General features: G+C 45.4%; 1 protein-coding gene across 1 annotated transcript in view; it reads left to right on the top strand.

The window, feature by feature from the left end:
* Positions 1-24,272, top strand: part of LOC115082304 (homeobox protein GBX-1-like) — a 67,596-nt gene extending 43,324 nt beyond the window's left edge. The window contains 2 exon segments of the mRNA XM_029586535.1: positions 23,759-24,028; positions 24,031-24,272. Of these exon segments, the coding sequence (XP_029442395.1) occupies positions 23,759-24,028; positions 24,031-24,272 (512 nt within the window).
* The last annotated feature ends 572 nt before the right edge of the window (positions 24,273-24,844 follow it).

Genomic DNA, 24,844 nt, shown 5'->3' with positions numbered 1-24,844 from the left:
ACCGCTGAGGTCAGGGCCCTTATTGGTAACTTTTTGTTTCCAATTCCCTTCCATCCCCACCATCGATGCAGACAGCAGTGCTGGAGCTGCAGCTAAGTGAAGTATCTAGCTAATTGGTTTGGGGTAGTAACCGCCATAATAAGCAAGCTACTCCCGTTTATTTACCCTGCCTGTGCAATTCAGTCCTTGTTGGTTGTCTGAATACAAATCCTCTTTACTTCATTCCCCCCTGTCGTTGAAGCAGTGAGCTGCGCTGGATATGTATTCCAAGTGAAGTATCATGCTTAATTGATTTGGGGTAGTAACCGCCGTAACAAGCAAGGTACACCCATGCTTATTTGTTTACCCAGACTACATAATTCATTCCTTGTTGGTTGATGCTGAATATAAATCATCTTTTATTCATTTTCCCTGCCGTTGAAGCAGACACCTATGCTGGATGTGCATTGAAAGTGAAGTATCAGGCTTATTTGGTTTGGGGTAGTAACCACCGTAACAAGCAAGCTACTCCCCTGCTTTTTTGTGGATGCAAATCCTTTTTTTCCACATTTCCTCTTGCCGTTGAAGCTTAGAGCAATGTTGGAGTCGCATTAACCATGTGTATGTTTATTGAATAAGGATATTAATCTCCAGGTAGTAGCCGGCAAGCAAGCCACCCCCTTGCCTCTTCTCTTCATTCACATCTTCTAGACTTTATGAATCCACAGTGTTTATCCCATGCCCCTTTGAAATCCTTCACAGTTCTGGTCTTCACCACTTCCTCCGGAAGGGCATTCCAGGCATCCACCACCCGCTCCGTGAAGAAATGCTTCCTGACATTGGTTCTGAGTCTTCCTCCCTGGAGTTTTAAATAGTGACCCCTGGTTCTGTTGATTTTTTTGCAACGGAAAAGGTTTTTCGTCTTTGGATCATTAAAACCTTTCAAGTATCTGAGAGTCTGTATCATATCACCCCTGCTCCTCCTTTCCTCCAGGGTGTACATATTTAGATTCTTCAATCTCTCCTCATAAGTCATTCGATGAAGACCCTCCACCTTTTTGGTCGCCCTTCTCTGGACCGCCTCCATCCTGTCTCTGTCCCTTCAGAGATACGGTCTCCAGAACTGAACACAGTACTCCAGGTGAGGCCTCACCAAGGACCTGTACAAGCAGATAATCACTTCCCTTTTCTTATTCGATATTCCTCTCTCTATGCAGCCCAGCATTCTTCTGGCTTTAGCTATCGCCTTGTCACATTGTTTCGCCGACTTCAGATCATTAGACACCATCACCCCAAGGTCTCTCTCCTGCTCCGTGCACATCAGGCTTTCTCCCCCCATCGAATACAGTTCATTCAGATTTCCACTCCCCATATGCATGACTCTGCACTTCTTGGCATTGAATCTCAGCTGCCATATCTTCGACCATTCTTCCAGCTTCCTTAAATCCAGTCTCATTCTCTCCACTCCTTCCGGCGTGTCCACTCTTTTGCAGATCTTAGTGTCATCCGCAAAAAGACAAACCTTACCTTCTATCCCGTCCGCAATGTCGCTCACAAAGATATTGAACAGGACCGGTCCCAACACCGATCCTTGTGGCACTCCACTTAACACCGCTCTCTCTTCAGAGTAAGTTCCATTTACCATCACACATTGTTTTCTGTCCGTCAACCAGTTTGCAATCCAGGTCACCACCTTGGCACTCACTCCTAAGCTTCTCATTTTATTCACCAGTCTCCTGTGCGGGACCGTATCAAAAGCCTTACTGAAATCCAAGTAGATGACATCAAGTGCTCTTCCTTGATCCAATTCCTTGGTTACCCAGTCAAAAATATCAATCAGATTTGTCTGACAGGATCTTCCCCTGGTGAATCCATGCTGCCTCTGGTCCAGTAATTCTCCGGACTGTAGATAGTTCACTATTCTCACTTTCAGCAGTGACTCCATTACTTTTCCCACCACTGAAGTGAAGCTAACCGGTCTGTAGTTACCAGCCTCCTCTCTGTTCCCACTCTTGTGAAGCGGGACCACCACCGCTCTCCTCCAATCATTCGGCACCACTCCCGTTTCTAGGGATCTATTGAACAGGTCGCACAGCGGACCCGCCAGCACATCTCTGAGCTCCCTCGGTATCCTGGGATGAACCTCATCAGGCCCCATGGCTTTGTCCACTTTCAGATTCTTTAGCTCTTCCCATACATTTTCTACTGTAAATGGAGTTACATCTACTCCACTCCCCTCCAGTATCTTGTTAACTAGGGACGGTCCTTCTCCAGGGTCCTCTTTAGTGAACACTGAACTGAAGTATTTGTTTAATATTTCTGCCATTTCTTCGTCTCTTTCCACACATTGATCCTTTCCACCTTTCAATTTCACTATACCACTTTGAACTTTTCTCCTTTCACTGATGTATCTGGAAAATGTTTTGTCACCTCTCTTTACCTCTTTGGCAATCCTTTCTTCCTCTTGACTTTTTGCCATCTTGATTAATTTCTTCGTCTCCCTCAGTTCTACCAGATATTATTCTTTGTGCTCCTCCCTTTGGGATCTTTTATATTTCTTGAACGCTGTTCTTTTAGGGGTAGATTTTCAAAGGGGTACGTGCGTACCCCTCGAAAACCTACCCCAAACCCCACCTGCGCGCGCCGAGCCTATTTTGCATAGGCTCAGCGGCGCACGCAAGCCCCAGGACGTGCGTAAGTCCCGGGGCTTGCATGGAGGGGCGTGTCGGGGGGCATGTAGGGAGTGACGCACCTGTCCGGGGGCGTGGTTTCGGCCCGGGGGCATTCCGGGGACGTGACAGCGGCCCCTGGACCAACCCCCGGCACGGAACATGGAGCACGGCAGCCGGCCCAGCAGGCGTAACTTTCGGGATAAAGGTAGGGGGGAGGGGAGGGCGAAGGAAAGTTCCCTCCGAGGCCGCTCCGATTTCAGATCGGCCTCGGAGGGAACGGAGGCAGGCTGCACGGCTCGGCGTGCGCAGGCTGCCAATTTTGGGCAGCCTTGCGCGCGCCGACCCCGGATTTTAGCGGCTATGCGCGTATCTATTGAAATCCTGGTGCATGAACAAAAGTACGCGTGTGCACAGATTTATAAAATCTGCCTCATAGCCTTTATTTTGTCAGTCACCTCCTTGGAGAACCAGATAGGTTTCATTTTTCTTTTGCTTTTCTTTACTTTTCTAACATATAGATTAGTTGCCTTGGTAACTGCTCCTTTTAGATTGGTCCACTGTTGATCCACATCACTCTCGTTCTCCCAGCCTTTTAGTTCTTCCTCCAGGTACTTCCCCATTTCATCAAAGTCTGTGTTTTTGAACTACAAAACTCAGGTCTTTGTGCTTCTTTTCCGTATCCTTTTTGTGATATTAAACCATCGCTGCTGAGGCGGGCGCCCACCTGGACATCAGAGACATTATCTCCATTAGTGAGCACTAAGTTGAGTATAGCTCCTTCTCTCGTGGGTTCCATTACCATTTGTTTGAACAAAGCTACTTGCAGGGCATCTACTATTTCTCTACTATTATTAGATTCTGCAGATGGGATTCTCCAGTCTACATCCGGCATATTAAAGTCTCCAACGATCACTTCTCCCTTCTTTCCTATCCTGTGGATGTCTTCAACCAGATCTCTGTCCAGCTCTTCCTTTTGGTTTGGAGGCCTGTAAACCACTCCAATAAAAATGGATGCCCCGTCTTTTTTTAGGTCGGCCCATAGAGCTTCTTCCTTGCCCCAACTTCCTTGCAGCTCCGATGCTTGGATATTGTTTCTGACGTAAAGAGCCACTCCTCCCCCTTTCCTGTCCGCTCTGTCTTTCCTTAACAAGTTATAGCCCGGTATTGCCGTATCCCAGTCATGAGATTCCGTGAACCACGTTTCTGTGACAGCAACAACATCCAAGTCCGCTTCCACCATTAGGGCTTGCAGATCTGGGATTTTATTGCCCAAACTATGAGCATTTGTGCTCATAGATTTCCAGCTTTTCTCGTTCAGGTTACTGCTGTTCCTGGACTCTTTTTGTGACTTTAGTTGAGTTTTGTTATCCACTTCACCCTTTCCCTTCGCAAGATTAGTGCCTCTGATGTCAGATTCATCCAGCACAATTGAGCTTTTTGCTTTGGTTATTGATCTGCAATTTCTGCATGCATTGGGTTTCTTCTCTCTTTTCAGACAACACTTCAATCTTTTTCTCGAACTTCTTCAGTATTTAATACAGAAAAGGCATTTTGTACTTGTTGCACTTGATACCTGCTAAGTCTAGTCAGGCCGAAGAGCTGTCCTAAAGTTAGGTGACTATAGTTAGCTGGCTAACTCCGATAGTTAGCTGGATCACTTAACCGGCTAAGTCTAGTCAGGCCGAAGAGCTGTCCTAAAGTTAGGTGACTATAGTTAGCTGGCTAACTCCGATAGTTAGCTGGATCACTTAACCGGCTAAGTCTAGTCAGGCCGAAGAGCTGTCCTAAAGTTAGGTGACTATAGTTAGCTGGCTAACTCTGATATTCAGTTAGCTGGATCACTTAACCGGCTAAGTCTAGTCAGGCCGAAGAGCTGTCCTAAAGTTAGGCGACTATAGTTAGCTGGCTAACTCCGATAGTTAGCTGGATCACTTAACCAGCTAAGTCTAGTCAGGCCGAAGAGCTGTCCTAAAATTAGGCGACTATAGTTAGCTGGCTAACTCCGATATTCAGCTAGCTGGATCACTTAACCGGCTAAGTCTAGTTAGGCCGAAGAGCTGTCCTAAAGTTAGGCGACTATAGTTAGCTGGCTAACTTTAAGACACTACTGAATATACCTTCAAAGACTACTGAATATATCTTCAAAGTTTGCCAGATAAGTTTACCTGGCTAACTTTGCTAGCCAGTCTGTGCTTGAATACGGACTTCCCCATGTATTTATCCTTTGCTTTCTTGAATTCAGATTCTGGTTTTATCTCTATCACTTCCACTGGGAGGCTGCTCCATGCATCCACCCCTCTCTTTGTAAAAAAAAAAATTTCCTAAGATTTCTCCTGAGTCTGCCCCCATTCATCCTCATCCCATGACCCCTTGTTCTAGAGCCTCCTTTCCATTGAAAGAGATTCTTCTCCTGTGCATGGAAACCTTTGACATATTTGAATGTCTCTATGATATCTCCCCATCTTGCCTTTCCTCTAGGCCAGTGGTTCTCAACCGGTGTGTCACCAAGAACTCGCAGGTGTGTCACCACACTTCCAGGTCCCCTGCTGACCCAGCTGCTCTCCCTACCCAAGTGAAATAGATCCTCTGCCCAGGCTTAAAATGCTGATAGCCCGGGCAGAATGCGGCAGGAGAGCTGGAGTCAGCAGCACCAGCATCACATGCTCTCTTCTTCCCGCGCCCTGGAAGAGGAAGTGGTGAGCAGCAGAGGCATGCGCGGGAAGAAGAGACCATGCTAGTGCGGGCAGCATCGGCCCGAAGGAAAGAAGAGAGGCGTGGCATGAAGGATGAGCAGCGCAGCGCGGAGTAAAATGAGGAACAACGTCAACCCTTGCGGCCGATGGATCTCCTTACGCCGCAAGGGCTGAAAATGAAGGAGGTTGCTGCTGCCTTTAGGGTTGGGAGGGGGGGGGGGAGAGTGAGTGAATGAGCAAGCATGTGTATTTGAGATCCTGTGTGTGTATGTGAGATAGCATGTATGTGAATGAAGCAGAGAGCACAGCTCTCTGATTCAACGGCAGGGGAGAAAGACTGATACTTCACGCATATCCAGCATAGCCCTCTGCTTCAACGGCAGGGGAGAAAGTCTGATACTTCACGCATATTCAGCATAGCTCTCTGCTTCGGCAGGGGGAATGAAGAAAAGTGGATCTATATACAGACATCCAACAAGGACTGAATCACATGAACAAGGACTGAATTACACGAACACCCGCTCTCCCTGCGCGTGCACCGGCCACTCGCCGGTGCGCGCGGTACAGTATGCAAATTAGGTGGTGCAGTAGAAACAGGCAAAAGGAGGTGCTAGGGACACTAGCGCGTCCCTAGCGCCTCCTTTTAGCCCGGAGCAGCGGCTGTCAACGGGTTTGACAGCCGACGCTCAATTTTGCTGGCATCGGTTCTCGAGTCGGCTGACAGCCACGGGCTCGGAAACCGGATGCCAGCAAAATTGAGCTTCCGGTTTTCGGCCCGACAGCTGCCGGCCCATTTAAATTTTTTTTCTTTTTACCCTTCAGGACCTCCGACTTAATATCAACATGATATTAAGTCAGAGGGTACACAGAAAAGCAATTTTTACTGCTTTTCTGTGCACTTTCCCGGTGCCGGCAGAAACTAGCGCCTACCTTTGGGTAGGCGCTAATTTCTTAAAGTAAAATGTGCGGCCAAGCCGCACATTTTACTTTCTGTATCGCGGGGAATACCTAATAGGGCCCTCAACATGCATATGCATGTTGAGGGCGCTATTAGGTTCTACGGGTTGGACGCGGGTTTTCCTCCCCTTACTGAATAAGGTGTAAGGGAAAATGCGCGTCCAAGGGCATGTCGGAGCGCACGTCGGAGCACACTGTACTGTATCGGCCCATGTGTGATTGAGAACTGGTTTAGATGAGGGAGCAGGTGAGTATGTGATTGAGAGCCTGTGTGTAAATGAGAGAGAGAGAGCTTGTGTGTCTGTGTGATCGAGAACTGGTTTAGGTGAGGGAGCATGTGAGTATCTGAGAGCCTGTGTGTAAATGAGAGAAAGAGAGAGAGCATGTGTGTAAGCATGTGAATGAGAGTCTGTGTGTGAGAGAAAAAGGCAGCATGTATGTGTGTGATTGAAAGCCTGTGTGTGTAAGCATGAAAAGATAGCATGTGTGTAAATGTGTAATTAAGAGCCTATATAAGTGAGAGAGAAAAAGCATGTGTATATGTGAGTGACTGAGCGCCAGTGTGAGAGAGAGAGAGGAGAAAGTTGCAAGCAAACCATCCCACCTCCTGCTAATTCAAAACAATCTCAGGGCACCTGGATATCAAACGTTCCCAGGTATGCAGAGCAAAACATTTTTTGTATCCTTATTATTTTTCATTATTGGGCCTTTGTGTCTGCTATTTTGAAATATTTTATTGGTATCTAGAAATTTTTTATGATTTTTAATTATTGGATATTCCATTCATCAGCTTTTGTGAAATAATCTGTTCTTTTTGTTCGTATGGTTTTGCTGCTATTGATTTTATATTTCTTGATTTATTTTATAAGGATGGGTGATGTTTCTCTTTTTCCTTTGTTACACTGCATACAGAGACCCTGGCTTGTTGCGGTTTCCAATTCAGTTTTTGTCTGCATGTTTCTAGTTATGCGTTTTGTCTCTTTATTCCTTGTTAGGTGAGGGACAGCACATGTGATTTAGATGAGGTTTTCTGCTGGCGTGTAGTTTCTGTGTAGGGCTCTATAGCAGCCTGACTTGGACCGTTTTCCTAATAGGAGGTGTATTGATGTCTTAAGGCCTGGTGTAATATTTCAGTGTTGCCTTTTCTTAGGTAAGGTGGTTACTGTTTAAGTGCTGGAAATTGGTGCTGTTTTGGTGTGGGATGTTTACTATTTATACAATTTCTGTTCAGACAGAATATGTATCTTTCCCTTGTGTCATTCTTAACAATAAAAATAATACTGGGCCTTTATTTTTGATTGCCGCCATGAATTGTAAAGAGCAGTGTCACACATGTGAGCGTGGTCTGTCAGGCGTGTCACGATGGGAAAAAGGTTGAGAACCAGTGCTCTAGGGTGTACAAGTTTAGATCTTTAAGTCTCTCCCCCCTAATGCTTTAGGATGAAGACCGCTGACCATGTTAGCAGCCTCCCTCTGGAGCGACTCCATCCTGTTTATGTCCTTTTGAAGGTGGGGTCTCCAGGATTGTACTCAGTATTCCCAGTGAGGTCTCACCAGGGACCTGTACAGGGGCAGTGTCACCTCCCTTTCTCTGCTGACCATTCCTCTCCCTGTGCAGCCAGGCATCTTTCTGACTTTTACCACCGCTTTATCCACTTGTTTGGCCACCTTAACATCATCAGATAAGATCATCCCCAGATCCCGCTCTTCCTTTGTGCTTAGAAGAATTTCACCTCCCATACTGAACCTTTCCATTGGGTTTCTACAACCTAAATGCATTGCTCTGCATTTTTTTTAGCATTAAATCTTAGCTGCCAGAGCTTAGACCATTCCTCAAGCTTTGCTAGATCTCTCATGTTTTCCACTCCTTCCTGGCTGAACTCCCTGTTACAGATTTTGGTGTCAGACAAAAAGACAAACCTTCCAATATGTTGAAAAGGACCAGTCCAAGGTCCAATCCCTGAGGCTCACTGCTATTAACAACCCCCTCCTCAGAGAAACCTCCATTTACCACTCCCCTTTATCACCTCCCGTGCAGCCACTTTCTAACCCAGTCACAGTCTCTCTAGGATCCACACCAAGGGCCCACAATTTATTTATAAATCTTCTGTGCAGAACCGTGTCAGAGGCCTCACTGACATCAAAGTACACCACTAGGTTTTTCTGGTACATGCAACATTCATGTTGTAAGTGATATTTTTACAGAAGAAGACTGTACTTTGTCCTTTTTCATGTAACATGTTAACTACAGAAGGACCTAGAATGGGGGGGGGGGGGGGGGGGAAGAACAACGTAGAATGGTGTTGGGGAGATTGGAGAAAAGGACCTAGGATCTTTCATGGGAGATAAAAAAATTACAATAAAGAAAGATAAATAACATTTTGTGCTGCTCCTTTCATTTGCAAAGCAATACAATACCCAAACCTCTCCTGATTTGTACCACAGACACAGAAGCAGAAATATCTCACTCTTTGGCCTGCAGTCTCTGTGGGAGTGGGAGGGGCAGAGGGAAAGGAGGGTGCTTATGGCAGGAGAGGCAGGTGAGAGAGGGCAGGGGTTCGGGAATGCTGTGTGCATCCCTTCTTGCCATGGTGGAGGCTGGGATAATGAGGATGTTTTCAGACATTAAGAGCCTATAGAAGTGAGAGAGAAAAAGCACGTGTATATGTGAGCGATTGAGAGCCAGTGAGAGAGAAAAAGAATGTGTATATGTGAGCGACTGAGAGCCAGTGAGAGAGAAAAAGAATGTGTATATGTGAGAGTGACTGAGAGCCAGTGAGAGAGAAAAAGAATGTGTATATGTGAGAGTGACTGAGAGCCAGAGAGAGAGAGAGAGAGGAGAAAGTTGCAAGCAAACCATCCCTCCTCCTGCTAATTCAAAACAATCTCAGGACCCCTGGATATCAAACATTCCCTGAAGAACTGTTCCTTAACTTTAAAGTTCAGATTTTTTAGATTTGGCAAAAGTTACACAAAAGAAATGGAAACAGTTTTCTTACTAAGACCAAGAGTGTTGCATATTGGGACTATGTTTTTTTTCTTCATTGTCCATCTAAATGTTTAGTTAAATTCCAGGTTTTCTTAGTTACAAACTGGCACATGGAGGAACTCTGTTCTGTGTCTTCTTGGAGGCTCAAGGAATGGAGAATTAACCTTCCCTTAATCATCAGTGGTTGTTGCTATTTAGGGGCTTCTTACTTTCCTTTTAATCGCTGTTGGTTTTTCTAGCGTTCATGCAATACTGCTTGCTGTACTTTCCGCTATTTGCTGGATGTTTGTGTAATAAGTGAAGTAATTTCTTTGCTTTTACCTTTTTTTCTATCCCTTCCTTAGATTTTTTTAAATAAGTACATACATTTTTCTTAACAAGATGTAATTTCTTGGAATTTAAACTAAAAGAAACGTATGATGGATAAAAAAACCCCCATGAATTAGCCAGGTGTAGCTAGGGGGAGCATCCTCAGGACACAGACCTGCAGCTGGAGAGGAAGGGTCATCTCTTCCACAGTCCATGAAACTGCTTCTCAGGACTGCAAAAGAAAATGGAAAACCTTAATGAGAGCCCAGAGTGTGAACAGAAAACCCAGGCAGGAACAGCAGGAGGTGAGCTTGAAAGAGGAAACATACAAAAGTACCATGAAGAAGATATAAAAATGGAAAAAGAAAAGGTGAGCGGATTTAGGATTTTGCCGCTCCAGGAAATGTTACTGTTGTGATCCTTCCCCCTCCCCCCCCCTCCCCACCCATCCTAGGAAGCCCTAACTTCACTCTATCTGCTCAGGGCTCACCTCCTCCCCTCCTGCCTGTGAATGGCAGGAGGGGAGGGGCTGGATTTGCTTTGCTTCCTGCTGTTTGCTCAGGCCTCAACCCTCTCTCCTCCTGTTCTCTGCACAGGATGATGGGGAGAAGCTGAAATAGGGAGTAGAAACAGTTTTTCTTTCAACCTCACCCCCTCTTTCTCTCTGCTATAGAAACATAGAAATGACGGCAGAAGAAGACCGAATGGCCCATCCAGTCTGCCCAGCAAGCCTCACACATTTTTTCTCTCATTCTTATCTGTTACTCTTAGCTCCTTGTTTTATTCCCCTTCCACCCCCACCATTAATGTAGAGAGCAGTGATGGAGCTGCATGCAAGTGAAATATCTAGCTTGATTAGTTAGGGGTAGTAGGGGCAGTAACCGCCGCGATAAGCAAGCTACACCCATGCTTATTTGTTTTACCTAGACTATGTTGTACAGCTCTTGTTGGTTTTTTTTTTCTTCTCCCCTGCTGTAGAAGCAGAGAGCCATGCTGGATATGCATTGAAAGTGAAGTATCAGGCACATTTGGTTGGGGTAGTAACTGCCGTAACAAGCTAAGTGACAGTCACCGCGGCAGGGAAGCAACAAACCTTCAGCCAGTCTGCTGTCCGCACCCCCAGATTTCTGCCACCCTAAGAACAGGCCTAGTGTGCCTATTTGCAAATCCAGGCCTGAAAAGCATACCTGGGGACTCTCTGAATTTACCCCGGAGACCCAGGGAATTTGCATGGATTGTCAGATGTCTGGAGAAATACTAAAACAGCTCCAGCACAGTCTGATTACTGCTCTCGGTAAGCCTGCAGGGAACAGGGGGAAAGGGCTGATTCTGGAGCAGGCACTGTAAGCAGCACATGGGGAGAAGCTAGAGAGGGGCAGAAACAGACACAGCTCAGTCTGCAGCTGTAATTCCAGGTCTCGGGACTCACCCAGCTGAGGGAAGGAGTGAGGAAGCGCAAATATGGGAGCTGCGACTGATAGGGGGTGTTTATTTATTTATTTTATCCACTTATTTCACAAATTTATAGCCCGCAGTTCCCAGAGCATCGATATGGATTGCAACCCAAATACACAATAAAACGTACAGTACAAGAAAAAAAACAATAAAAATATATGGTTAAATAAAACAAAATGTAACAAACATTGAATAAAAGCTTCAGAGAACAAATAGGTTTTCAAAGCCTTTCAAAATATCACATAACCCGTAATAACGCAAAGCTCATTCAATAAGGTATTCCACAATTCAAAACTGAGTCGTAAAGACTTTAGAGCGAGCGCCGGTTAACCTAATAGACGTATGAGATGGGACTGTTAGCGAATGCCGAGAAACAGAATGCAGTGGGGTGAGCAGGAGAGTGATGGGGGTCAGGAAGGGAGGAAGGAAGCAGATGAATTCTGGGATCATCCCTGGAAAGGTTGGGGGACAGGAGAGAAAGTTGTGGATTAGCGATGAGGTGGTGGAAAAAAAAGAAAGCCGATACCCACACATTATCCCCTCTGCCTCCTCCCCTCCCCACCTGCTAATCAACGGCAACCTCAGGGCGACCACAAGTCAATAGGTCCCTGGGATTGCTGAGGAGAAGAAGTCAGCGCATAGAACAGAAGGAAACAGAAGCTTCTAGGCCGAGTAGAAGACCATCTGAATTAACGGTGAGAAGCAGACTCTGAAGGAAAGGTTTGAACTCAATGAGGCTGAACCGAAACTCAGGAAGAGGGAGGAAGAGGAGCTGGAACGCGTTCGGCCTGAGCAGCAGTCACCGGAGGAGCTGGAACGCGTTCGGCCTGAGCAGCAGTCACCGGAGGAGCAGGAATGCGTTCGGCCTGAGCAGCAGTCACCGGAGGAGCTGGAATGCGTTCGGCCTGAGCAGCAGTCACCAGAGAACATTGAGGGCGGGCATGAGGACGGGTTTACTGCTCTCAGAGAGGAGCTGGCGGAGAAACTGGAGAAAATCACGCTGGATCTTTGTGAAAGGTATGCAGAGAAGCTTCAGAAGGCTCAACGAGAGAGGGGAAAATATATGAGAGAATTTGATCAGATGATGGCCTGACCAGGAAACTGGAGTGATGCTATCGTGTACCAGACAGAAAATTACATCCCAGATGTGGCCGGCTAAATTTCTGGTGGAGCAGAAAGAAGTGTCCAATAATTGTATTTATTTATTTTGTAAAGATGTGGCATTCCACCTAAATCAAGCTGGCCTTGAGTCAGAATACAATCAATTTTAATTTAAAAAAATCTATTACATTAGTAGATACTAAACAAAGAGAATTTCAAGGAGGATATACTGAGTGGAGGAAGATTGGGGGGCATTGCAGTGATTATATAAAGGAATATCAAGGTGACAGTGGAAAGGATTACTAGATTCCTTACAGAGTAAGAGGACGGACGATGCCGTAGGATGGGTACATTGGAAAGGCACTCCTTTTATGCACGGAAAGTAGGCGTGAAGACATCCAGGGGATACAGTTGGTGAATGTGGAAAAATTATTAAGTTTTTATTTAGTTTGCATGAAGAACTTTGTTATGCAATAGAAATTAGTGGAACAAAGATAATCATTATTACTGCTAGTATAATTGCTTGATATGAGGCCTATAAGTTCTCAGAATAAACATGCCATTTTTCTTAGATTGCTTGTAACAAGAAACAAGTCAAGAGATCAGATATATTAACGAGCAGTTACTCATGAGGCTAATGGTGCACATATCAGGGAAAACAATACAACAACAACCTAACCACACCTAACTGTTGCTGACATGATTCGCCAGACAGTTAAGGCCTCAGCAGATGACAAGAATATATGGGAGTAGCCCAGAGAGGAAACTGGGGCATAAGTCCAGAAAATTAGCATAAAAGACCAAAGTCAATACAGACTGGTTAGATGAGAGAGAGAACAGATCAGAGGACAAGCTTGTAGGACATTACAGTGGTTAACAAAGTGACTGATGACCTGTTCCTGATCTCCAGCGCTCTGTTTCTGACATTCCAAGATATATAAGACTCACATTGGAAACTGTGAGGGGAGGTATCTGTAAATATTCTTAATGCAAAATCTAATCTTTGTAAGCTTTTATTGCTTATTTTCAGACTTATAATTAAATCTTCTATGCTTATAAATAAGTGTGTTGTGTATTCTGTGATGTAATAATATACCTCTCACCCACCTTTTGTATTTGATGCCCATGAACAGGAAATTACATCATAGAATTACGTTATTGATTATTGATTGTCAAGTAATCATGTTTAATTGAAAAAAAAAGACTACTAATCAGACATGGTTGATTCCGGGCTTGCTAGGTCTGATGTGGTTTGTGATCAGTGGGAAAAGGAGTTGGACAAAGAGATGGAACCCTTAGAGGTCAAAGTGTCCACAATTTTAGAAAGAATATGATTGGAAAAATTAGCTGTGAATGGGGGACGTGTTCATTGATTATTTTTTTCAAGCTGATCAGCAGCATAATGAGAATGAAAGATTTATTTATTTAAAGGCTTTTATGTACCGGAGTTCATGCACTTGTGCATACCACTTCGGTTTACACAGAACAAGGAACAGAAAATTACATCGAACAGATTGAACAATTAAACAAATATACAATTACATCCAACAATTGGGTATAAATAACATGGCTAACTTAGTAGGAACCTAGAGTTTGAGGTAAAGGAGAGAAATAGTACCAAGTGGTAACAGAACAATGTTAATAGCTAAATAATAAATATAAATAGTAAATACAAATTCTTATAATAAATACAGGTGCTTACAGATTACAGATTTCCTTTTTGGATAAAGAGAATCGGGACTATAAGGCACAGCTCTAAGAACCACCCATGAATCTGCACAGTCACAGCAGGAATTGCTTTAAAACAAGCCCCCGTGGCTGTCCAGGACTCTGCAGCTTGTCATGCTCAGGTTTTAGCACTATTATTAGGGGCGGTATCTGGAAGGGATAGGATAGTGATTACGAGGCGGAAGAGGCAAGTGAGTTGTGGCAGTGCTCCACGTGGAGACCACGCCCGCTTGCCACAGGATGAGAAGGAAGTTGAAGGAGGCAGGGAAGCTCCTAGAACAAGTGCAGATAACGCTGTGGACAAAAGCGATCCCTGATTCAGAGTCGGCCATTCCCACAATTTATACTCCCAAGCAATTAGTGCAATTGGCAGATATTTTTTGCCAAAATGAGAAGGAGAATTTGGGGGATTGGTTAGCTCAGATGATGAGCTTGCTGTGGTGGGCTCTATCTGCCAAGAACACTTTGTACAGGATCGTGCACGCCACATACTTGCTGCTTTACTTACCGAGTCAGAAATACCACCATGTCTCCTTAATGCACCTGGGGCAGTCCTTCAGGAGAAACATAGAGAGATCCCGGAGACTGGCCAAGACCTCATAAGATGGAAAAGTGGAATACAAGAAATGAGGGTGCCCGTGTACTACGTAAATTGGGGTTACAATTAGCCATCCAAAAGGATTCACCTCTTGATGATTATGGGGGAAGTTCACATTACTGCCAGCAATATGTGCCCATTGGTACAGACTGCTGGGTCATCAGGGTCTGGATTGGCCCTGTCCCTTCTTAGGGAGGTGACACAGGAAGAAAACCTTAACACGAATATACAATCAATTTCTAAACTGGAAGACCTTGATGTCTAGCGGAGACAGCGATGAACGGGGGAGACCCCTAAGGGCATTTTTACCCTGAAGATGGGAGATTCACACAGATGGGCTCCTCCAGCTCCCTACTCAGTGCAGGATCATTCGCATAACCCATCCTTGCAGCCCCTTAGGGGTCAAATTTGGCACACCTTAATTCAAACAAGTATCCCAAAAGCTGACATTGATGGTTTGGCTACAGAAAAATTGATACATGTTCTACTGGAGCAGCCCCCTGACACATCAGCCCTCTGGTAGGAAAGTGACTGAGCCTCTGTTTTTATTTATTTAGATTTATATTCTGCTTTTTGCACTTTAAAGTGGATTACATTCAGGTACTGTAGGTATTTCCCTATCCCCAGAGGGCTTACAATCTAAGTTTTTGTACCTGAGGCAATGGAGGGTAAAGTGACTTGCCCAAGGTCACAAGGAGCGACAGCGGAATGCGATCCCTGGTCTCCTGGTTCATAGCCACTGCTCCAACCACTAGGCTATTCCTCCACTCACTCCACTCCTCTGTTGCCACATTAAAATACATTACCCCTATGAATGATTAAAGACTTCATATGAATGTTACCATTTCATGGAAAGGGGGTAATAGGCAACAGATTAATACTCTGGTGCACACAGGGATGAAGGCCACCATCATAAGGGTTAACCCACATTGATACAGGGGCCAACCAGTTTCTGTTACAACAGCTGTGCAGGTCCTAGAGCACATATTTACAGAGGATGGTCAATGACGGTCTCTTCTGGTTATCATTGCTCCCCAGAAAGATTGCATATTAGACACTGACTTTATCAAAGAATTTGAATGGGAAGATAAACAAGGACATCCAAAACACACCTCGGTGTCTGCTGTTTGTCTGAGTTGTCTTCCTGAGTGTGTGTCCCTTCCCAAACTTAATGAGATTGTTTATTCTGACCAGATTAAGACCAAATGCACACCATGTTACAGAAGGGGAGCACTGGGACAGCAATCCCATCTTAAGGGGACTGTGTGCCCTTGGGCCTTGGCTCGACTCCAGAAAACTCCAAGGCAGCACCAAGGGTAGGCAAAGCGTGTCCCAATATGGGTGGAAACGGATAGTCTGACCCTCTGCCGGACCTGCATGCTTCTGGAGCCAACACCTAGTATTGGATAATGAACAGTCCTCCGATCAATCCCAGCCCTTTCGGACCTACCACAAAGAATGACAAGGAGTAGCAGGCTGGACTACGGATGAGGGCACACGAAGGCTCGGGAACATAGAGACTCTAGACGATGGCAAGGAACTTAGAAGACTCTGGACATAGGCAAGGAACTTCGAAGACTCAGGAACAAGGTTCAGGAACAAAGTCAAGTACTGGGTTGAGGCTGCCATGCAGCGCGCCCTACACAGTCCACCGTAAACGGGCGGACCCAATGGGCTGGTCACGGACCACGCTGGAATGTGAAGCAGGCTCTAGACGAGGTGTGGAACAGCTGAAGCTGGAATATGGTGAAGATTCGGTAGAAGCCTATACCAAGGTGCACCCTACACAGCCCATTCTAGGATGGTCACGGACCACACTGGAATGGCACAGGTTCAGTCAGAGTCTTAGGCATGGACGGAGCAGCCCCAAGAACATCCAAGGGCCGGACCGAGAGTCAGGACGGAGGACCAAGATGGAACTTGGCTTCAAACAGGAAACAGGGCCAAGACGAGACTTGGCTTCGGGCAAGGATGACCCTCTGGAGACTTCAGCTGCAGACAAGAAGACAGGCAATGTACCATGAGCATGCCAGGAAAGGGTGGCATCGAGGAACCAGGGGTTCTGGAAGCAGAGGCAAAGACAAGGCATCAGGAAGCAACATCAGAAACTAAGGACATCGGACATCAGGAACATGGAAACATATCAAGACGAGACATGGAGCTCCAACGAAGAACGAAGGCCTGACGGAGTGCTGGAAGGCGAGACATCCAGGAGCAAGTAACTCCAATGCAAGGCAAAGCAGAACTGAAAGAGAAGTCCTTTTATAGAGCAGGAAGCAGGCAACTCCCTGGGAGGAGTTTAGATGGGCCACACCCGGCTGGCCCTATAACTAAAGAGAAGAGCTGCGGGCCGACCCCTTAGGAAGAAGGGGCGAGGCCCAAACCAGAAAGTCAAGGAGGAAGCAGAGCAGGCCTCAGGCAGGCCCAGATGGCAACGGCGGCCCCCCAGGCCATGGAGCAAAACTGGGATAGACTGTCCAAGCAAGGCCCCGGCTTCGGTGCGGCCTCCAGAGAAAAGGTGAGAGGCCTCTCGTGGCACCGCTACGAGAGGAATCGTAACACACCAGCAGTTTTGCAGACAGCTATTGTTGACTTAATGGAAGCTGTAGTAATTACCCTAGTGAAATCTCCATTTAATAGTCCAGTGTGGGCAGTGTTAAAATCAGATGGGTCTTGGCACCTTACAGTGGATTACCATAAATTGAATGCTGTCACCCTGCCGCTTCATGCTGCTTTCCCATCTGTAGCTAACCTAATACTCGCCATCCAAGAGCATAATGGTATCTGGTACGCTGTGGTAGACATTTTTACTATTCCTATTGTCCCTTCTAGTCAGGAGATGCTTGCCTTCTCATGGCTCGGGTGACAATACACCTTCACCTGACTGCCACAGGGATACACACGTAGACCAACCATTTGTCATGAAGAGGTCGCACGGACATTGGAACGGTTAACTCTTCACCTTAAAGTTACGTTATTATCTAGATGATATCTTACTTCAAGGAAGAGACAGACAGGAGAGATTACTGAAACTTTAGTCCTGCTATGTCAGGAACTGGAAAAGGGTGGGTGGGTAATAAATCAGACAAAGATCCAGGGACCCAGTCAGAATGTGAAATTTCTGGGTGTACGTTGGCGGGCGGGTAAACTTTGTACTCCTGAATAAAATCCAACCGTTGGTAGCCCCAGCCTCACAGAAGGAAGTACAGCGAGTTTGTGGTATGTTTAATTTCTGGAGAAATCATGCGCCGCTTCCTCATTTCTGCACTATGTAAAAAGAAATGTGTATTGCAAGGACAGAGGAGGCACAGAGTGCTTTTGATGGATGCCCAGTCGTCAGTACTTACTGCTCGGAATTTGCATGCTATCAAGGAGGATGCTCCCTTTGTTCTTGAAGAACTGCCGACTCCTACAGGAGCAGATTGGTCTCTCTGGCAGATGGACGAGGCTGGCCCAAAGAATGCATTAGGGTTTGGGGGAAGGAACTAGACCCATGTGGCTTGGCAATATACTATGTTAGCGATACAAATTTTACTAATCAGATTCCTGGGGAACGGGATATCACCCTGAGATAAGAAATCCCAATTATGACCTGGGTAAATTCAGAGCACGCCATTACATTAACTGTTACTGCCCTTACAGCTAAGCCTTTTAAACTGGAAATGGTCTATTGCTAGCCACGTCCGAGGCGCCTTCTCCGGACTATCCGGAATTCATGAGGAGGATCTTGTCAGGGACAGAGGAGTTGGAAGGCTTCAGGAACAATCGATGCAGGGAGGGTGTGGAGCAAAGCAGCCAATATGCAGAGTTAAATGCAGCACTTCTGGCCCTTCGATCAGAGCATTGTGATCTGGGCTAGTTCCCGTTACATTATACACAGACTCTTGGGCAGTTTATAATGATCTGTTTCACATTGGACGGCAAAGTGGCATCAGGATGCAGGGCAGATTAAAGGGATAACCACTCTGGGGTAAAGATCTCTGGCCTGAAATTTGGAGAATCTGTCAGGAGATGCAGGTTTATCTCAGACACGTGGGTAGAGATGAGGGTGAGAGCACCCATAATCCCGCTGCTGATCAATACGCAACCGTTCATGCAGTCACCATAATTATGTGCATGACGCATCAGGTCATTTGGGTGCCAGTAATATGTTGCAATGTGCTCATTTTAACATCTCCCTATGACAAAGGAGAAGCAAAACAGGCAGTAAGAGACTGCATAATATGTCAAAAAGAGAGAATTCCAACACCCCAATCACAGGTAGATTATTTGGGACCCCTACCTACTGGCAACATGGACATGAGTTTATTCTGAATATTGCAGATGCTTGCTCAGGAGCACGTCATCTGATTCCTTTCACACGAGCCACTACAGACAATACTGTCTCACAGCCTTAAAACAGATTTTTTTTGCTTTCAGGGCTACCCTCTGAAAATTCATGGAGAGTACAGTTCCACTAACTCTCCACTCTCCTTTATTCTGGGACTATTACTTTCTATGCCATACCTGTCGTCAAGTCATAACAACTATAAGTAAAACATTGGTCATTGTTCAGATTTGCTTGAATAAGCCTTGTTAAAAAACCAGGTTTTAAGGTCTTTCTTAAACTATTTATAGTTAGACTCAAGTCTAATTGCTGCTGGTGGTAGATTCCAAATTTTGGGCCCAGCAAGAGACAGGGCTCTATCTCTGACCTGATTTAAGTGAGCTGATTGCACTGATGGTAGAGTCAATAGGCCTTTATTGGCGGAGCGTAGATTTCCTTGGGGCACATGTAGTTTAATAGCTGCATTCAGCCAGTCAACCTGTTCGCTATAAATTAATTTATGCAGAATACATATAGATTTGAATTTAACCCGGTATTCAATTGGTAGCCATTGTAGGTTGATTAAAATAGGGGTAATATGATTGCTTTCTTAACTTCAGATAGAATTCTTGCAGCCACATTCTGCACAACTTGGAGTGGCCGAGTAGTAGAAGCGGGCAAACCAAATAAGAGTGAATTACAGTAGTCTAAGCTACTAAATAAAAGTGCCTGGAGTACTGTACGAAAGTCATTTTGGTCCAACAAAGGTTTCAACCGTCTTAGCATAAGTAATTTTGCATACCCTTCTCTTACTTTACCGGCAATATGTTTTTTTTAAATTAAATTCTGGGTCAATGATTACACCCAGGTCTCTAATATTTTCGGCGAGTTTCAGAGTTGTTTGATCTTCCAAAATTATCTGGTTAGAGCCGTTAAAGGAAATTTTCCTTTCAAGCATGATTATTTCGGTTTTTTCGATGTTCAACACAAATCTCATCTGGGTGAGTACTTGTTTTATGGCCTCCAAATATATTGCCATAAGCTTGTAAGCATTGTCAATTGACTCTTCTATTGGTAGCAAAATTTGAATATCGTCTGCATATAAAAAATATGTCAACCCAAGACCCGACATCAAATGGCACAATGGCAACATATAAATGTTGAACAATGACGCAGAAAGTGAGGAGCCCTGTGGAACCCCGGTGTTGAGATCAAATTTGTTGGAATATGCATTTTTTACTTGCACTTGAAAAAAACGGTTTGATAAAAAAGACTTAAACCAGTTTAAAACCGTCCCTGTACTTCCAATTTCAGATAGCCTCTGTAGTAAAAACTGATGGTTAACAGTATCAAAGGCCGCAGATAAATCTAATAAAATCAGAAGATATGACTTCCCATGGTCCATACCTCTAAGTACTGTATCTGACAATGAAAGTAATAAAGTTTTAGTGCTAAAAAGCCGCCTAAAACCAAATTGAGTGGGGTATAAAATATCGTTAGAATCAAGATAAAATGAGAGTTGTTTAAAAACTATCTTTTCAATCAGTTTAGCTAGAAAAGAGAGGTTTGAGACAGGTCGATAATTGTTCAAAATTGTAGGGTCCAAATTCTTTTTTTTAAGGATGGGCCGAACTACGGCGCCTTTGAGATTATATGGAAGCTCACCTTCCCTTAAGGAAATATTAATAATGTTGGTAATGGTTGGTATAATGGTCTCGGTAATCAATTTCAAGTCTGTGATACGAATAATCTAGTGGGTGACTGGCTGTAATTAATGATTTTAACAGTTGTTCAACCTCTAGTGTGGACGCTTCATCAAAATCGGCCCATTTATGAGTATCTTTTGGATTTAGGGTAATCATCTGTTGTTTGGAGCTGTCAAAATTATTTAACAGATTTTCGATCTTGTCTTTAAAAAAACCAGCGATTTCATTACAGCGATCTTCGTCAAGATTTGACGTTGATTGATTCCTGTCTGAAGTTAACTTGTCTACAATATTGAAAAGAGATTTGTGATTGCTAGAAAATTTGTGAATTTTTTTCCCATAATATTCGCGTTTTGCAGCATCAATTAATTTCTTATAGCGTGCTAAAAATATACGATAATTAGCTAGATCTTCTATTGATTTACTCCTTCTCCATGTTGTCTCTCTTTTTCTTAGAATTTTCTTGTTAGACCTAATTATCGCATTGTACCAGGGATTTTGATTCTTTTCCTTTGTTATAGTTTTTATATGGACCGGGTTAATTCTATTGGCAATTTCATTAGTTATGTCCAGCCAGGAATCTACTGCAGCTTGGGAAGAGGTAAGGTTGATATCCGTTAGTTTTCTTGAGAGTTCAGTGATCAGCTCCTCAGTCTGAAAAGGAGGACGCCAGGTAAACTGAAGGGGCTCAGCCGGAATAGGTTCTAAATTTTTAACAGACTGTAAATTTGCTTGGATCAGAAAGTGGCCTGACCGAGGGACTGGCGTAATATTCACCTTGGAGTCTGCTCTAAATAAATTATTATGAAATATAAAATCCAAAGCGTGTCCTAGTTTATGAGTAGGTTCTTTGCTCAATAAATTATATCCGATAGCGGATAAGGCCTCAATTAATGTTTCACAGCTTGTAGAACAAGGAACTTTGTCAACATGTAAATTAAAATCACCAATAATAAGCGAGGGTTTGTCAGGTTTAAGATTTGACATAAAAAAAACTCTACTATTGGGGAAATATTTAGTTCCAGTAAACCCGGCGGACAATAGATCAGACATATCTGCAAATTGCTAGATTCAAACAATGCAATTTCATGATTTTGTATACGAGAGATCGGCATACATTTCATTGTGAATGTTCTCTGAGGGAGTGGTAGGGATGGTAGAGCTGAGCAGGACATCTGGTTGGGTGTATGGTCTTTACCTGCCATCATGTTTGATGTTTGTATGGTAAATGTATTGTGAATGTTCTTGAAAGATGTTCCGTTGAAGAGCAGCTAAGGTTGAAATTGAGTGATAATATAGTTCCCAAGTGTCCAAGGCTTTTTTTTTGCTAATTCATCTCTTTTTCTTCATCTACTCAAGTCGTGCAGTGTTTCACTATTCCTAAATGTGTCCCAGGAAGTCTTGTGCCTGAGCTCTCAGATGTGGACGTCTTATCCCACCCCCGCCACACACACACACCCATTTTGAAAGCCGTCCTGTGATTGGTCGGTGCCTGTGGTAAATCAGGGAAAGTCTGAACCCTTTTTCGTTTGCCATTGGTTTTGTAAGGGGAATTCTTTCCAGCTCACTCATGGATTCTGCTGCCATGAGATTTTTATATCAGATTGAATGAATAAAGGCAATGTCACCCTTCCATTGTTCCTGGTCTGCTCATTGCAGCCATGGCCCTCCAGCTAGGAGCCGTGCACTGGGGTTGGCTCTAAATCCGGCCGCTAGGACTCCTTCCGCCCACTCGGCCCCTTGTGTAGAAAGCTGTGAAGAACGGGCAGATTTCGTAAGCCAGGTGTAAGGCCACGAAGGGAAGGTTCTGGGAGACGAGTGTGATTTTCCAAAGTGTTGAGCAAGCAAATGATATTTAAGTTTATCTGGCCTTTCCTTAAAGCTTTTGATTGCCAGGGTTGGGAGAAAACCTACAGGAGATGCCTTCAGGAGAGTGAGGCAGACAGGAAATTTCCTCCAGTGACTGCTTTCCTTCACCACACCACCTGCATCCTGAGGAGGGGAGTGGGATGGGGGCGTGAGAATAGGGGTCGTCGACTGCTCTGGGCCCCGCACCACCGTGGTAAATCCCAACCACAACAGTGGAATCTCAGCGTCCTAGGTAGGGCTCAGCCTCGTGTGCACCTCTAACCAGGACACGAGATGCTCCCTTCCCTCTGAGAGTGTGCCCAAGCTCCACCTTCACCCCGATGAGCACCCCCCCCTATTTTTGCCCTCTCCTCTATCCCACGCCTAGCATATCAGCATCACCCCAAAATGTTGCCTGAATTTCTGAAATTCCCTCATCCACCCAGTGCCCTCGTCTCTCCCTCTGCCCTCCTTCAGTCACTGGTGGGATGGGCTCCACCAGAGGCCTGGAGCCTTTTTCTCCTCTTTGGTTGCTGGAGGGCTTTTGCTGCCCCCAAAAGTTTGGTGCTCTAGATGACCGCTTAGTTTGCCAAATGGAAGCACGACCCCTGCCTCTAACATTCCCCCCTCCAATTCTACTGCTCCGGGATGGGAGGAGGGCCTTGTTCTGAGATGATTGCAAGAATGGGACATGGTACCAGGACAACCAGGCTCCACCTGGCTCCTTCCAACTAGTCTCTCTGCATGTCTTATAAAAGTCTGCAGTCTTCCCATCTCACCACATATCTCTCACACCCACACTCTATCAGCCTCCTCTCAACCACCTTCACCTATTTCTTATCCTCACCGTTTCTGACTTGCTCCTCCCCACCTGTCTCATGCCGACTGTCTTTCTCCTTTCTCCCTGCATGCAGCTCAAGCGAGTAGCTCTCTAGGCCATGCGTACATTTCTAACACTCACAGGTCTCTGACCACCTCCTCCATGTCTCGCAAGACTGCAGTTCTCTTTCCTCACTCTCAAGCCTGCAGTCTCTTTTCACCCCCATCTTCCTGCAGTCTCTTAATATTCCCCCGTCAGCGTGTCTCTCTGATTTGCTGTTTCCAGTCTTTGCTGGTTAGACTGTCTTCAGGATTATAGCTGCTTCCAGTCATGTCTGATCGGTATTTAGTGACTGCCTGCTGGCGTGTAATTGTTAATCATTATATTAATGTATCTCTTATTTCTCTTCTGCTCTTCCCTTCCTGCATTTCTTTCTTTTTCCTGCTTCCTCTACGCCTGGCCTTCCCTTTTTATTTGTGTGTCCTCACGTGCCTCTACTTTCACGAATTCCCCTTCCCGTGTCTCTTTCCTCCCGCACGTGCATCTCTACCTCTTCCCCGTCTCTTTCTGCTTCTTTCTTATCCTCTGCGCTCCTAGCGGATGGAAAGGTGTACAGCTCCGACGAGGAGAAGCTGGAGGTGAAGTCTGCTGAGACGCCGGGCAGCGAGAGAGAGGAGAGCAGCTCGGGAGACAGTGAGGATGAAGCCTTCTTGGATGACAGCACCAGCCCCTTGGCACCAAAGAAACAAGCTGAAAAGTGGGTCACAGGAACTGGTGGGCCCCTGGAACGAACCCTGGGAAGGCCGCGGCGGAGAACAGCTTTCACCAGCGAGCAGCTCTGGAACTGGAGGAAAGAGTTTCACTGTAAGAGTACCTGTCACTGACCGAGAGGTCCCAGATAGCACATGCCCTTAAGCTAAGTGAGGTGCAGGTGAAGATCTGGTTCCAGAACCGCAGGGCCAAGTGGAAACGCATCAAGGCTGGAAATGTGAACAACAGGTCTGGGGAGCCGGTAAGAAATCCCAAAATTGTGGTTCCCATCCCTGTACACGTCAACCGCTTTGCAGTAAGGAGTCAACACCAACAGATAGAGCAGGGCAGCAGGCCCTGAGGAAAGCAGCCAGGGAGGGAGGGTTCCCGGTAATCCTTAGCCGTATCCAAAGCTTCAGTTCCAGCACTTGCTCCCTCACCCTTTCTTCAAAACCTGAGCACCCATCTCCCATCACTCAGTCCCCCTCATCACCCCACGTCTGCATTTCTGTTATGACCATCCCACCAAATCCAGGCTCCCGCCACCAATACCTACCCTTCTCTTCTCCAAAACCCATGCCTTCACCTCCAAAACCATCTACCTCCTAATTCTTAAACCCATCACCAATGCCCTTCCCATCGTCCATGACCAATGTCCTTTCTCGACTCAAACTTCCATAACAAACAACATTCCCAACCTAAGCCTCAACCACCATCACTAGCACCTTTCCGAAGCTTCGTCTCCATGACAAGTACTCGTCTGCAGCATGAGACTGGGACACATAGTCTTCACATCTCTTTTCAGCCTAGGCCCAAAGTCATATCTTAACCATCTTAGCTGAAAAGTCTTCCATAATGACCCTACCCTCCACTGTCCATAATATCCCGCTCTCCTCCTCCTCGTCAGTCTGTCTTCACTTCCATCTCCCCCTC

Source organism: Rhinatrema bivittatum, unplaced genomic scaffold (genome assembly GCF_901001135.1).
Source record: "Rhinatrema bivittatum unplaced genomic scaffold, aRhiBiv1.1, whole genome shotgun sequence".
NCBI classification, from domain to species: Eukaryota; Metazoa; Chordata; class Amphibia; order Gymnophiona; family Rhinatrematidae; genus Rhinatrema; species Rhinatrema bivittatum.
The sequence above is the reverse complement of the archived record's forward strand: the minus strand, read 5'-3'. Positions and strand labels throughout refer to the sequence as shown.